The sequence below is a fragment of the Paroedura picta genome, chromosome 4 (genome assembly GCF_049243985.1).
Source record: "Paroedura picta isolate Pp20150507F chromosome 4, Ppicta_v3.0, whole genome shotgun sequence".
NCBI classification, from domain to species: domain Eukaryota; kingdom Metazoa; phylum Chordata; class Lepidosauria; order Squamata; family Gekkonidae; genus Paroedura; species Paroedura picta.
The window spans coordinates 26093650-26109131 of record NC_135372.1 but is presented as its reverse complement, the minus strand read 5'-3'; the positions used below and the strand labels follow the sequence as shown (position 1 = coordinate 26109131).

Here is a 15482-nt window from a genome sequence, read left to right as displayed (position 1 = left end):
CCATACTCTTATATACTAAGCTCTTATATACTAAGCATACAGGCAAGGGCTCATGGCAACTGTAGTCCACGGACATCTGGAGAGCCACAGTTTGGCCACTCTTGTCCAGAAACGACAACATCAGCCCCCACCCCTAGGTCCCCTTAAAACACCCTTGCAAGCACCTGGGAACATTTCACGCCACCACCATTCAAAGTAAAAACGGTGCCTTTAGCCGTGCCCCCCTCAGAAGACAGGTAGCTAACAAACCTTGTGCCCCACCTGCAGACACACACACGGGGGGAAGGTGCACAATGAGATTACCCCCCCTATTAAGAAAGAAACTATTAGGGGCGGCCAATCTGTGGCTCTCCAGAGTGCCATGGACTACAAAACCCATGAGCCCCTGCCGCAGAGCACAGACATCTGGAGAGCCAATTGCATTCCTCCAAATGAAGTAAATGATGGTTGAGGCCCCCTCTCCCTCCACACACCTCGTCCTCCTTGTGGTTGCGGATGCCCCGCACCAGGTCCTGCAGGTTCTTGTCGAACATGCGGTCGATGCTGCCTTTCACCATCTTCAGCGCCATCGCGGCGGCCGGTCGGGAGGGGGCTGAGGGGCACGGTTGGGGGACGGAGCGGGCGCCACCGGGGAGGGGCCGGACCAGGCCGCGGCAGCCCCGGGGGCGGGGAGGAGGAGAAAGGGGGAGAAAACACCGGGCACGGCTCACATCCCACAGCGGGGCGGGCGGGCGCACGCCGATTTCCTCCCCTCACGGCGCTTCTCTCAGGGCAACGCCGGAGCGGCTGACAAAATGGCGACCGGTCAGCTGAGAGAAACGGGACCCGCCTCTTGCCGCTGCCGCCGCCACGCGCCGGGTCTGTCTGCGCATGCGCAAGATAAAGTGGCGCCCAAGGGGGCGGGGTCAGACGGGGAAAGACGGCAGCGCGCCTTTGCGTCAGATCAGGTCACGGCGCGGCAATTGCGTTTTCGACATGGCATGATGATTGGGGGCGGAGGGAGAGGATTACGGATGTAGTCCATGAAAGGAAACAGAGCGTAGCAAGTCGAAGCCGGAGCGAAGACTCGATGGTCACACGCATGCGCAGGAGGAGAGGGAAGGCAGGACGTACGCGTGGACGTACAGAGACGCGAGGCGTGCAGTCACGTTTCGCATCGCTTGAAGTTATCATAGAGGTAAGAGGAGCTGGCTAGAGCGGTCACATACGGTATAACGGCGCGCGAAGAGCGTATAAAAAGGGCGTTTCCGCTACCATAGAGAAAAACTAGAGACGTGAAGCGTCATTCTCAATGGACCGCCGTCTGGCTCCGTCATATCGCTGGGCGTCTCCATGGCGACCCTTCCACCTGACTATAGTTGACTTTGCAAGGCAATGTAAAAGAACTATAATCGTTTTCCCGTTTTAATTTCATTTATTGGCTAAGTCAGTCTCTCCACATTCCCATTCTCCATGTTATTCGTGTTTCACGTGACGTTTGACCATGCAGGCCTCTCCATAGCCTTTTGTGGGGTCAAGAGAATCTGGGGGGGGTCATCACACCCCCAATAATCGAAGCCCACAAGCATTAACATGTATATCTGCCCTGATTGTATTTATAGAAATATAAGTATAATTGGGGGGTGTTGTTGTTGGGTTTTTTTTGGGGGGGAGGGGTTGCTACCTGCTTTCTGTCGAGTGTGATATATATTTTTAAGGGGTCCCCAATTAGTGCAGAATAGGAAATTCTTTTAGACCTGAAAGGAGGGCTTGGGCTTGGGAAGAAAACATTACTGGGCTATATCTCCAGCAGCTTCGCTGGCTTCTGCTCAAACTCCAGATCAGGTTTAAGGTTCTGTTTATCACTTGTAAGGCCACATGTGATCTGGGCCCAGTGTACCATCACCACTTCCAACTTCCTTGTGATCCCTGTCCCCAAGGAAGCCAGCTTGACTTCAGTGAGTGCCAGAGCTTTCTCCATCCTGGCCCCCACCTGGTGGAACGAGCTCCAGGAAATCAGGGCCCTGACAGAACTTAAACAGTTGCGCAGGACATGCAAAAAGGAGCTCTTCCGCCAGGCATGAGGTCGACCAAAACCACCACTTCCAATGCCCCCCCCAAGCCTCCCTCCTACAACCATCACTTCAGACTTGCCCACCCCACTGGACTATCAGTAAGCACTTACTTATTGTTCCCCCCAATGTTCTATTGTTCATAATGTTATTATTGTATTATTACAAACTGAGTTATTCGTATTGTTCCTGTTGAATGTAAACCACCCTGAGCCTTGGGGAGGGCAGTATATAAACATAATAAATAATTAATAGGTTGTGAAGTGTTGCACCAAACAGTTTGAGACCTTTGTACTGATGGGACCATCTTCTCCCTTATGCCCCGCAGAAGAATTTGCACTCAGGCACACAAAATCTGCTCAAGATTGCTGGCCCCAGAGAAGTCAAACTGGCCACAACCAGCCAATCCTGGTGAAACGTTCTTTTCTGTGAGACCAGGGCACTGTGGGACCAAAAGGACATGCAAAACTCGAGTTGTACCTCCAGGCCAATGGCTGAGGCCCCTAGAACACCAAAGATGATTGCCCCCCCCCCCTCCACAGAAAATGCCACATGAAGAATATTATGCCACTTCATTGCACCTCCCATCTACTAGAGAGAACACGGGAAACTCTGGGGTTGATAGTATAAATTGGTTAATAATTTAAAAGTTTTTACTCTTTTTATGTAATGCCATGCTGTGAGTAGCCCTGAGCCCTTGGAGAACGGCAGCATAAAAAACTCTGGTTGGTTGAATGAATAAATGGCAATCTTGGCCATAACTGTTACCTGTTCATAGAATCCTAGAGTGGGAAGGGCCCCTAAAGGTCATTAGTCCCACCCCCTGCTCAATGCAGGATCAGCCTCAAGCATCCAGAGTAAGGATCTGTCTAGATGCTGTTTGAAGACCAACAGTGAGGGCAAGCTTAGGCAGCCAATTCCATTGTTGAACTAGACTCATAGAATCCTAGAGTGGGAAGGGGCCACACAAGCCATGTAGTCCAACCTCCTGCTCAATGCAGGATTAGCCTCAAGCATCCAGGAAAAGGATCTGTCCAGCCACTGCTTGAAGACCACCAGTGAGGGGGAGCTCCCCACCTCCTGAGACAGCAGATTCCACTGCTGAACTAGACTCATAGAATCCTGGAGTGGGAAGAAGCCATCCAGGCCATCTAGTCCCACCCTCTGATCAATGCAGGATCAGCCTAAAGGATCTAGGATAGCAGTTCTCATCCTGGGTGTTATGATCCACCGAGGGGTCGTTTGACCTTTCTGGGGGGGGGGGGTGTCGCAGCGGTATGGCGCGGAATTCCACCACACCACCTTGGAACTCACCGAAGCGAAGAAGGCCAGTGCCATGCCGCTTCTCCGGCCGCTGCCAGTGGTGCCGCCTTGGGAAGCTCCGAGGCAGCATGGAGAAGGCCAGCGCCATGCTGCCTCTGCTTTGGCTGCCTCTGCTCCGTGACCCCTACATCCAGAATGATGGCGGCATGTGCACCGCTGTGTGAGTGTTCACGAACATACGTACATTTGAGTGTGCATGCTGCCGCCACCACCACCCCTGCTGTAGGGGTCGTGGAGAAGCTGATCCCGGATAAATATCTGTTCAGCTGCTGCTTGAAGACAGCCAGTGAGGGGGAGCTCCCCACCTTCTTAGGCAGCCCATTCCACTCCTGAGCTACTCAGACTGTGCATATTTTTTTTCCTGATATCTAGCCAGTACCTTTTCATATGTAGCTTGAACCCATTATTGTCGGTCCTCTCCTCTGCTTTCCACTGGAACCTTGCCCTATCATCCCACAGTAGCCCTTGGTCCAGGAGCTCCCCCGGCCTACGGGCATGCTCCTTCCAGAGGACCATGGCCCCAACGAGGACAGCGGATTTCTTCAATCTCAGATCAGATCTTCCATCCAGTAGTAGGGCTTCTGTCTTATCAGGGTCAAGAGCTAGTTTATGAGGCTGTGTCCATACTAAAAGTGCCTCAGTGCACCAGGGCAGGGGTCCTATGGTCTCCCCAGGTCAGTCAGCATCTACTGGCAGTCACCCAGCTGAAATCACCCAGAGATTATAGAGCAGGGGGGATATGCAGCAGGTCAACAGAGGTCCTGAAATGCTCTTTCAAGGAGGTAGCGATGGGGGAGGGATCGCGTCTAAGAGGGCACCCAATCTCAGAAGAACAGGCTTTTTCTCCTGCCAAAAGTTTGCTGCCTGATTAAGTTAAGAGGCACCTTGTGAATCCAATGTTTTAAAATGAATTATCTAATTGGCTGCTTGACAAGACATTGCTGCCCAAATAAATAAATAAGTGTGTGTGTCTGTGTGTGTGGCACTTAAGGCACGAGACACGCTCCTCCTCCACGGCTTTACCAGGATGTTGTCCCACAGGTCTTAGCTCCTTCTCTGCTAGGGAGATGGGTGACAGGGATGTAAGGGAGGCAGTGGATTGTTTCGGCTGAACTTTATTAACAAAAATGCTAGTTTTGGAAGGCCAGTGCTGCTGCCCCCACAGAGCCCTCTCCTGCTCATGCATAAAACTGAAAACCAAATTTGGCATTGTCCAGCTCACTGTAGGGGTGCAAGTAGTACAGCTCGTCCGCTAGGGGGGTCACCCAGCGTGTAGTGTGGAAGCGGGACTCGCCCACCTGCAAGGGAGGAGACACAGATGTTATGGCTGGTGGTTTGGAGGCAAGCAGAGTCTAACCTGAAAGGTAATCAACCCAGGAAGCATTGCAACGCTGGCTGTACCCTGATGGGCCCTGTCCCTACAGCTGCCTCCCTGGACGCTAGCAACGTTCCTCTCATCCATGCCACAGACAGAGACAGACACATAGAGCCCTGCCAGACGAAACATGAGCCTTCATTCCCTCCTATCACTCCTACTGCAAGGGAGTCAGAGAGAGCTGCTCCAAGCTGTTGACCAGCCCTGCTTCCCTCCCAAGAAGGGGCCCTAATTACCTGCTGTGGTTCCTGCTGCAAGGCACAGGGAGAGACACGCAGGGAGAGAGATCTGCACCTCCCGGTGTCCCCTGGGTCCTAGCGCCCATTTTATTCCTACTTGCAATGGGCTTTCTTGCTAGTAACACAATAATATACAAATCAAAAATTCTGTCCTTGGAAGCCAAAGGAGAAATTCTCTGTCTTGCATGCTGATCAGGATTCCGGTATAACAAACCCTGTTTCATGACTTTCTTCAGCAGCATTAAGTAGAAATTAAGAACTACAACCTTAAGGATATGAATAGCCGTGTCATACAACCTTATTATGCATACATGGTTATAGGTTTAAAGATGAGACACAAGCCATTGAGTGCTTATGTCCTAACGGGGTTTCATTTTATGCACGTATTGTATATATGCATAATAAGGTTGTATGATATTATTACATTTATATACCACCGTCCCCTAAGGCTCAGTGAGGTCCACATGGGATGAAAAAATAATATCCTAACAGTCAACAGTAAGGAATCTAACAGACCCATGGCTGGTCAGTGTATGGGTTCAAGGAAAGGAGGTTCATTGGCCCAGCTGACGTTTAACTTTGGTTGACCTCAACCAAATGCCTGGTGGAGAAGCTTCCCTTTGCAGGCCCTGCGGAACTGTTGAATAAGGCTATTCATATCCTTAATGCTGTAGTTCTCAAACTTCTAGTTAATGCTGAAGAAAGTAATGAAACAGGCTTGATTCTGTCGGAATCCCATTCAGCATGCATGATACACACAGTCCCTGTTTTCTGTTCCTTAAAAGCTAAGGAGGAAACAGGCTATGCCAGGAGAACTCGGCGTAACCCCCACAGCATCTGCCGAGGGCTTTTAAAAAGTGTGGGGTGCCAGCACAGGTCATGATTGGCCACTAGAGGCCTGATTGCCTATGCAGATCAGAATAACATTCTTTTGGCGTCCACAGCCCCTACAGTGTCGGTTTCTTTCTTTCCTTCCTTCCTTCCTTCCTTCCTTCCTTCCTTCCTTCCTTCCTTCCTTCCTTCCTTCTTTCTCTCTCTCTCTCTCTCTCATTCTCTCTCTCTCTCTCTCTCCTTTCTTTCTCTTTCCTTCTCTCTTTCTCTCTCTCTCCTTCCTTCCTTCCTTCCTTCCTTCCTTCCTTCCTTCCTTCCTTCCTTCCTTCCTTCCTTCCTTCCTTCCTTCCTTCCTTCCTTCCTTCCTTCCTTCCTTCCTATTACCCATCTTCTTCCCGCCCTAGGCTTCCCATGGGTACATCCACACACACGCCTGTAGCCATTTTGTGGCTGCATCCACACCCTGTGTCAGAATTCTAGAGTTCCCTACATACTCAGAAATGCTGGGGATCCCTGGACTATGCTGGGGGGAGGGAGAATCCTGAAGGTAACTAGTGTAGTGGGCTTGGCGGGGGCTACAGACTAAGCGGGACACCTCTGCTGGCAGCTACATTCACATTCACTCAAGGAGCCAAGCGTTCAGAGAGCCGCACCGTCCATCCGGGAACGTCCTTCATGATCTTGGCCTCCTCTTCAAAGTTCTGCCGTAAAATGCGCAGGATCCTTCGCAGAAGAATAGAAAAGGAAGGAAGGGAATCAGGTCAAGAAACCATGACTCATGAGACTATCTGATCTTGCCACAGAGGGAGCCATGCCCCCGCCCTCAAAAACCGCACTCTCAACCTCCCTTGTCCCCCGACTGCTATGAGGGCCAGCTAGCAATTATCGTTTTGAAATACCCCAGTAGCTGAAAGACTCTGCCCCTGTAATTCTGGGGAGATAGAGTCAATTGAGCACGTCCTCTTAAGGTGCCCTACCTTCAACTCTGCAATAAATAAATCCATCTTCCCAATACTCAAGGATTCCTCCATTAGCTCTAACAAAGGAAAAGTTAAATTTCTCCTGTGGAATAGTAAGGTCCCTATTATTAAGCAGGTTGCCAAATTTTGCTCTCATGTACTTAAGCACACGGAAAAGACGACTCAAGCTCAATTAAAAGTGTTTTAAAGGAATTTTATAATGCAATTTTGAATGTACCTATTAATCGTGCAATTTTAAATATTTTTAAATTTTGTATCGGTTCCCAGTGTTTTATCTAGCCACAGCGCTGTATTAAATAAATTTGATTTGATATTACCGTTTTGGGAACGATTCAGGTGGGTTGCCACATTGGTCTGAAGTAGCAGAACAAATTTCGACTCCAGGGGCCCCTTGGAGACCGGCAAAGATTTATTCAAGGGGCGAGCTTTTCTATGCGTGCAAACTTCCTCAGATACAATGAAACAGAAACCATCAGAGTACATATATGAGGAGAGAGCAAATGAACAGTAAATTAGTAAAGAGCATCATGAAGATATCCAGCAAATATGCAAACCCTAGGAGGAAAGGCTGAGGGACTTGGGAATGTTCCAGCCTGGAGATGGGGAGGTTGAGAGGGGACAGGATGGCTCCCTCGAAGTATCTGAAAGGTTGTCAGAGGAGAGCAGTGAAACATTCCTGTTGGCAGCAGAGGAGATGACCTGCAGTAATGGATTTAAATTATGTGTAGAACAATACCGGCCAGATATCAGAATTGTTTTTTTTTCACAATCAAAGTAGTCCAGCAGTGGAATTGATTGCCAATGGAGGTGGGGAGCTCCCCCTCACTGCTAGTCTCCAATCAGCAGCTGGACAGATCCTTATCCTGGATGCTGACTGAGCAGGGGGTTGGACTAGATGGCCTGTGTGGGCTCTTCCAACTCTATGATTCTATAATGAAAAGGTTTAGCAGAATCAAAAGGCTTGCTAAGAATAACAAACCGAGTTCATCAGTCCTTTGGATCCAATTCCCGTTGACAAAAGCTTTGGGGAAATAAAAATGTTGAGGCTAGTGCTTAATCGCAGATTCTTTTCCAGTGGCAAAAAGAAGTAATTGAAACCTGTTATGAACAGTAGTATGTAAAGTAATTTTAAATCTAACTCTCTGATCTTTCATGACTGGATGGAGATAGACGGAGCTAGCAACAAATCTCTTTTAATTTCTTCTTTTCACATCTGGGAAAGCATTTGCTATTAATCACTGGCCTTAGCATTTTTATTCCCCTCATGTTTTTGTGAACAAGAATCGAACCCAAAGGATTGATTAACTTGGTTTGTTATTCTAGCAAGGCATTTGATTCTGCTAAACATCTTCATTATGCTCCACCTTTGTGGGATATCTTCATGATGCTGTTTACTAATTTGCAGCTAATTCACTCTTTCCTTATGATTTCTATTTCACTAAATATTCCTACTCCATTGCCTGAGGAAGTGTGCATGCACACGAAAGCTCAAACCTGGAATATAACCCCTGGGCTGTCACTTTTGTATCCTGTACAAGGGCTTCTCAAAGACAGGGATAGGAAGATCAGCCTTCTGCCATCAGGGTTGGGACAATAAGGAAGGGAGACAGCAACAGAGGACATTGCTGGGGGACAAACCTTGCCCCCAACTGGAAACCCACAGCCGGTGCCTACCTTCGGTCCTCCTCAGCCATCAAAAGGGGAAGGAGCGCAACCCGGATTTCCAAATCCTCAAGAGCCAAGCGCCTGAGTAGAATAAATAAATAAACCTTTATTTTTCTATCCTGCCTTCCAGCGAGGCTCAGGGCAGGTACCATCAATTTATAAAATAGAATAAATATAAAATCACATTTCACATTAAAAACAGTTCAGATTCTAACTTGGGGCTTTCTCAACTAGGGTTTCATGAATCCCTGGGAGGGTTTGATGGCCCTCTCCTGAGTGGGTACATGTATACAGCTCTGCTTCCCAAACATATTCTACACCAGGGATAGTCAAACTGCGGCCCTCCAGATGTCCATGGACTACAATTCACATGGGAACTGTAGTCCATGGAAATCTGGAGGGCCACAGTTGGACTACTCCTGTTCTAGACGATCATACCACTTCTGGGGTTTCTTGAAGCCTGAAGAATGTTTCAGGGGTTTCTCAACAGTAAAAAAAAGTTGAGAAATGCTGATCTAACCCAGGGCATCTTAAACTTTCCCACTCAGGGCCCCTTCTCGCCGAATGAATGAATATAAAACATTTACTGATAATGAATCATAAAGAGGCTGGATCTTTAAAACTAGTAATTACGTTTTTAAGTATTTGATACAAATCTCCTATCAAAAAAAGAAAGAAAATGGACAAAAACCCATTATAGCCGCATTTCTCTCTTCCAGGACTGAAAAGCTTCTCTCCTCCCTCCCTCCCTTAGCCCATTCAGCGCTGCAGGCAAAAGAGAAGAACTTTCATTCCTCAGCAAGGCTGCCCTCACTGCAGCTACGCAGGACTGCTCGTGAGTCACTGCACGGGGGATCCCAGGCTGTTCAGGCATCTCAGAAACCGGGGGGGGGGGAGATAAAGGCGGACTCCTGTGGACTCTCCAGAGTGGGTCTTCCCTCCAGAGCTAACACCACCACAAGCATTCTACTTACAAGACAACAGTAGTCAGGTGTGTTACAGAAGCCTGGGGGTGTGGGATAAAGCTAGCAGCAGAAGGGAAGGAGGGAAACCAAGCTCTCGAGCTCTGAGGCAAGTCTGCGAGCTCAGGAACCAAATCGGGCAGCAGTGGGCGGGAAACGGACATGCAAACTCAGCCACTGTTGTTCTCCTTCCACACTGGCTGGAAGTCACCAGGATTTGCGACCCCCACATTCAGTTACGCAACCCGCAGTTTGAGAAGCTTTGCTCTAATCCAGGTGTAGTCAACCTCTGGTCCTCCAGATGTCCATGGACTACAATTCCCATGGGAATTGAAGTCCATGAACATCTGGAGGACCACAGGTTGACTACCCCTGTTCTAACCCATCTACCAACTAGTGAGGGTGTCCTTTTGGGGCAGATGTATTTCCTCTTGGGTGTTCCGATGGATTTCCTCTGGGGAGGCCAGCCAGCCAGTTAGATGTCATGGATGTTACATTCCCTCCCGGCTTTTGGTCTCTTTCCTTCATGCCTCTGTCCAAGTGGATTTTTCAAATATCTGAAATCTGGGACTGAAATGCAGCCACTTTGTTTTTAAGTGTCAAGAACATATATGCAGGACCACCTCTCCCAGTATGTCCCCCAAAGAGCATTATGGATAAAATCTGCTCAGGGTCTGTGGCCCCAAGAAGGTGAGACTGGCCTCAAACAGAGCCAGGGCCCTGGCCCCGACCAGGTGGCATGCTCTGCCAACTGGCATCAGGGCCTTAATCATTTCCGTAGGGCCTGTAAGGCAGAGCTATTCTGCAAGGCCTGTAGCTCAAGCCAGGAACACAACACCTATGATCCCCAAGTGGCCGGCCTTCCTAGGGAAACACCTGCAAGAGTACAGAGGGATGTATCAGCTGCCTAACAAAGAACCCTACCCCAGAGATTTAAACTCAGTCAGGCAGATGAATGGCAAAAAGCGTAGAATCATTTAAATTAATTTTAATTAATATTTTAACCTATGTATAATTGTAGTTTATTATCTGATGTTACCCGCCCTGAGCCTTACAGAAAGAGCGGTTTAGAAAAATTAAGTTGTTGCTGCTGCTGCTGCTGCTGCTGTTTTTATTAACATTTATAAACCGCCCTCTCTGCTCAAACAGACTCAAATCGGTGAACAACAGAAGTCCAACAGTACATTAAAATAGCACTCTAAACCAATCTAAAAATTCAGCCCCAGGTGTCAATACCAGAACCCAGGGTGGGAGGCCAATTCCAAGTTGATGTTTTAATGTCTCTCTGGCCTCGACCATAGGCTTGGTGGAAGACCTCTGGTTCTCAGGCCCTGCAGAACTCAATGAGCTCTGACAGGGCTCTGATGTTTTCTCGGGACTTTTTCCACCAGGCAGGAGCCTAGGCTGAAAAGGCCCCAGCTCTGTTGAGGCCAGCCAGATTTCTCTGGGGATATATCTTCTTGATATTCCTTGCAATGTGTGTGTGGGGTTCTGTTAACATTCCCTCCCACCTCCCCCTTTGCCAAGCTGCTCAGGGCTTGGCGCCGCATTTTGGCTAGTGGAGATCTCCCATCATCTGTGCCATGGGCTGGGTCAGGGAATGCATGGGCAACAGATGAAAGATCTGATCCCCCACCCCTCAGAAGAAGAGATGAGATCTCCAACCAGCCGTCCATCACTACTGGTGATAGCCAGGATTTAGGACCCCTTGGACAACGGAAGACAGCTCAGGGGTTATGAGATTTTGATTTGTTGCCACTGGGGAGTTTTAATTTGAGTTTTATATTGATATTGTATGTGGGGTTTTATCTGTAACCCACCGCGAGACGGCTTGCGAGGAGTGGCGGGATAAAAATCGAAGAATGAATGAATGAATGAATGAATGAATGAATGAATGAATGAAATTTCCCTCAGGAAGGTGGTACTCCTGAATAGGCAGAAGGGGCATGACGGACTGGGGGAGAATAAACTCTGCTGAACATGGCTCATTTCTCTCAACTTACTTTCTTTCCCGGTTCCACTTCATTATTCTATACCAGCCAAATATCATACTCCCAATTCCGATGGCAAACAGACTATAACCTAGAAAGAAAAATAAAGAGGTTAGACTAGATAGCAGCAGAAACAGCTTCTTGTTTGTTTCCTACATCTTTATCCTGCCTTCCATCCAAGGAGCTCAGAGTAGTATAAATGAGTCTCCCTTCCTCCAGTTTACGTTGACCACAACATGGTAACCTAGATTACGATGAGAAAAGGCAATTGGCCTAAAGTTCTCCAAGCAAGCTTCATATAATTGTGGGGATTTGAACCTGGAATGTTTCATTACATATTTATGCTAATAATAACAAACAGGCTTTCAGAGTTTACTAGCCAGCATTGGGTTATCAAAAGTTAATAGTCACAATAACTTGGGCACGCTTCCTTTTCCTGGAATCATAGAATCCTAGAGAGGGAAGGGGCCACAAAGGCCATCTAGTCTCACCCCCTGCTCAATGCAGGATCCGCCTAAAGCATCCAGGTTAAGGATCTGTCCAGCCACTGCTTAAAGACTGCCAGTGAGGGGGAGCTCACCATCTCCTGAGGCAGCCCATTCCACTGCTGAACTAGATTCATAGAATCCTAGAGAGGGAAGGGGCCACAAAGGCCATCTAGTCTCACCCCCTGCTCAATGCAAGATCAGCCTCAAGCATCCAGGATAAGGATCTGTCCAGCCACTGCTTGAGGAATGCCAGTGAAGGGGAGCTCCCTACTTCCTTAGACAGTCAATTCCACTGCTGAACTACTCTGAAATTTTTTTCCTGATATCTAGTTGGTACTGTTTTACATGGAACTTAACCCCATTACTGCAAGTCCTATCCTCTGCTACCAACGGGAACCTTTGCCTGTCCTCCTCTAAGTGATAACCTTTCAAATACATAAAAGCAGCAATGTCCCCTCTCTACTTCCTCTTCTCCAGACTGAACATTGCCAAGTCCTTCAGCCTTTCCTCACAGGGCTTGGTCCCCAGGCCCCGGATCATTCTCGTCACTCTCCTCTGAACCATCTCAATTTTGCCCATATCCTTTTTGAAGTGAAGCCTCCAGAACTGCACACGGGACTCCAGGTGGGGTCTGACTGATGTGGGTGGGACTATGACATTTTGTGATTTTGATGTCATTACTGTTGATACAGACCAAAACTGCATTTGCCTTCTTTACCACCATATCACACTGTCTGCTCATATTTAGCTTACAGTCCACAAGGACCCCAAGATCTCGTTCACACATACTGCTACCCAGAAATATATTTCACATCCAGTCTGCATGCTTCTCATTTTTGTGACCCACATGCAGAACTTTGCATTTCTCCTTATTGAATGGCATCTTGTTCTCATTTGCCCACTTTTCCCAGCATATTCAGCTGTTTTTGAACTCTATATCTTCTGGGGTGTTTGCTACTCCTCCCAATTTGGTATCATCTGCAACTTTATGAGGAGTCCCCCTACCCCGTTATCCAGATCATTGATAAAAATGTTAAAAAGTACCAGATGCATTACCAAACCCTGTGGTACTCCACTGCTCACCTTCCTCCACCGATGAAATTTTGTTGCCCCTTAGCTCCTTTGAGCTTTTTGTGCTCTTCAGAACGGCCTATGTACGCACCCATTTTACTGTCACCTCAATCCCAGACCAAAGTCATCTATCAAGTTTCACAGAATCCAAATCCAGTCCGCCACTCACTAAAGCATAGTAGGCTAGCTTTCAACTTAGGTATATGTATATTATATGCAGAATCAACTTTGTTAACACCATGATTGATACTGCAAAGGATTATGGGATGGTTAACAAGTCATGAAACCCTCCCTCTCCACCTTTTGACTGTGGAGTAACCCCTGAAACATTCCTCAGGCTTCGAGTGTCTCCAGAAGTTATGCCAGTTGGCCATGCCCCCCTGCCATGCCCTCGGAAGTCACATGTAAACAGTGTGCATGGCAGCACTAGCACTAATAAAATAAGCTGCTTCTTCAATAAGAAGTTAGTTTCATTTTTGTGTGTGCAGTACCTTGTCTGAGCAAAACAAGGAAGCATTAATCTCTGCTGGCATAAAGCCCACCATGCAATGTAGCAATTCTCTTTAGGACATCTCCAGGCAGAATATCTGAATCTCTTTGCTTTCAACAGCCTTCAGCCCTTTTCTGCCCACAGTGCTCTGAGAAGAAATTCTGAGATGGGGGAAATGGGAGGAGCCAATGGGGGAGTGCAGCAGATCCTGCTCTTCCCTCCCACTCCTTTTCCATTGTGTGTGAATTCAACAAGTCCACTGTGGACCAGACAGATGAGCAGAAAGCCCCTCTGTCCTCCTGACTCCTCCCTAGGTTAATCAAATTATAATATAAATAGAATAAATAAAAATTAAATCCCCCAACTTGAGTTACCCCACCAAAGCTCTGGAGTAACCCTGGTTGAAAATGACTGTCCTAAACTCTCTCGCACTGGCTCTTTGCTTCTCATTTCTGCAGGATATACCCACACCTCTTCAGTTTTTTTTCCTTGCTCATCCTCTTTTCTATAATCTGTTTTTCTCTAGCAATGTCCCCCTCCCCCCACAATTTTTTTGGCTTAACCTTTCCCGTCTTTTTCTGCTCTCTGGATGCACTGGCCCAATTAGCTCTCTCAGTGGTGCAGGGATTTTATCTTTCTTTATATGATCCACCCAGGAAGGCTCCCCAAATTTTCTCCCCTCCTCAACCTATTTTAAAAACATCCCTTTCATTCATCTCACGCTTCCAGTCTTTATGTTATTTTACTTATGGCTTCATTTATAGTGACTAGATGCCCCCCTCGCCTTCAGAGGGCTTTGACTCACCCAGAAAATTTGTGATACGGAAAAATAGAGAGTATTTGTATATACAGTGTATCATGGTTGGCACTTAATTTGTGAAACATTGTATTGATTGATTACATTCATAGCCCGCCCTCCCTTGCATCTCAGGATGGTCTACAGAGGACATTAACCCTGTGACAGAATACAATATGAGTCTGATAACTGCATCATAATAATAACTGCAATATCAATAATGAATGTTTTACGGTCCTGGTGGAAGAGCTCTGTTCTGCAGAGTGTCAGTATCATTAGTATTAAAAATATCTTTCACAAATCAGGTGCCAACAGTGACATTAGCACATTAATATTGTAGCTCTAATTATTGCTATTAATACTATTCATAGCGATAAATAATCATGTTAATAAGAAAACAGAGGTATAATATTTCTATGGGCGTTATTTATTTCCACGTGCATGGTAGTTTCCTTTCATTTTATGCACTGCGTGTTGTGATTATTGCTCACCTTTGGGCTGCTTTGATTGACAGCCTTCCATCTGGGGACCCAGGCGCCTGAGCACGGCGGGAGAAAGAGCCCCTCCTCTCCCCTCCCCCCCCCGACTCGACCTGGAGAGCTTCTCCTCATCCGCCCCCCGCCCTCACCTGACAGGCCCCGCCGGGGCATGTGCCTCTTGTAGTCGATGGGGCCATACCCGCCCGGAGGCGGCATGTCCTGCTTCACCTTCCCGACTGCCGCCGCCATCCTTGAATCGGGCAGGAGCCTCGGCTTGCCGGACCTCGCGTCGCCTTCCAGATGTCGTCACCACCGTCCCGGCGTCGCAGACGTTCCCCATGGCGTCTACCGTAAGTAAGGTACTAAAAGCGCACTACAATTCTTCAATTTCTCTCTGTGTGTGTATATATATATGTGTGTGTGTGTATATGTGTGTGTTTGTGTTTGAGACGGAGCTCTTTTTTCTTGAAATCGTCCCGTGTTCACTTTTTTAAAAAAAAATTCGTCTTTCTTCCGTGCTCAGTTATTGGCATCTTAGCTGGAGTAGCTGTATAAAAAAAGGGTATTTCCTCCGAGCAGTAGAAAGCGTTTAAAAAGCCCGAGACACTGTAGCGCTGGCAATGTGCATTTCTCCCCCAACACAGATTCAAGTGGGACTTCTGAAGTAGCACAAAAAAAAAAAATAGAGTCCAGTGGAAGATATATGCAAGCACTTTTCCTCAGACTAATGAGCAACCATCA

At 47.6% G+C, this 15482-nt stretch overlaps 2 protein-coding genes and 1 long non-coding RNA gene across 4 annotated transcripts in view; 1 reads left to right on the top strand and 2 right to left on the bottom strand.

Moving 5' to 3' along the window:
• The window catches only part of AP3D1 (adaptor related protein complex 3 subunit delta 1), a 70135-nt gene extending 69344 nt beyond the window's left edge, over positions 1-791 (bottom strand). Inside the window, exon 1 of one of the 2 annotated variants that reach the window (XM_077332011.1) lies at positions 474-791. In XM_077332011.1, coding sequence (XP_077188126.1) covers positions 474-569 — 96 coding nt within the window. In that variant the 5' untranslated portion in view covers positions 570-791. The remainder of the gene's footprint in view (positions 1-473) is intronic. The other variant, XM_077332012.1, reaches the window with a different exon arrangement.
• A 150-nt stretch (positions 792-941) lies between these two features.
• LOC143834998 (uncharacterized) overlaps positions 942-15482 on the top strand; it is a 28591-nt gene continuing 14050 nt past the window's right edge. The window contains exons 1-2 of the long non-coding RNA XR_013229950.1: positions 942-1177; positions 14777-15100. This is a non-coding gene — a long non-coding RNA (uncharacterized LOC143834998). The remainder of the gene's footprint in view (positions 1178-14776; positions 15101-15482) is intronic.
• Positions 4474-15034, bottom strand: NDUFA13 (NADH:ubiquinone oxidoreductase subunit A13). The gene is made up of 5 exons (XM_077332033.1): positions 14891-15034; positions 11430-11508; positions 8474-8545; positions 6473-6542; positions 4474-4672 (listed from the first exon to the last, which is right to left on the bottom strand). Exons 1-5 carry the CDS (start codon positions 14988-14990, stop codon positions 4553-4555), a joined length of 441 nt encoding a protein of 146 aa, XP_077188148.1. The 5' UTR covers positions 14991-15034; the 3' UTR covers positions 4474-4552.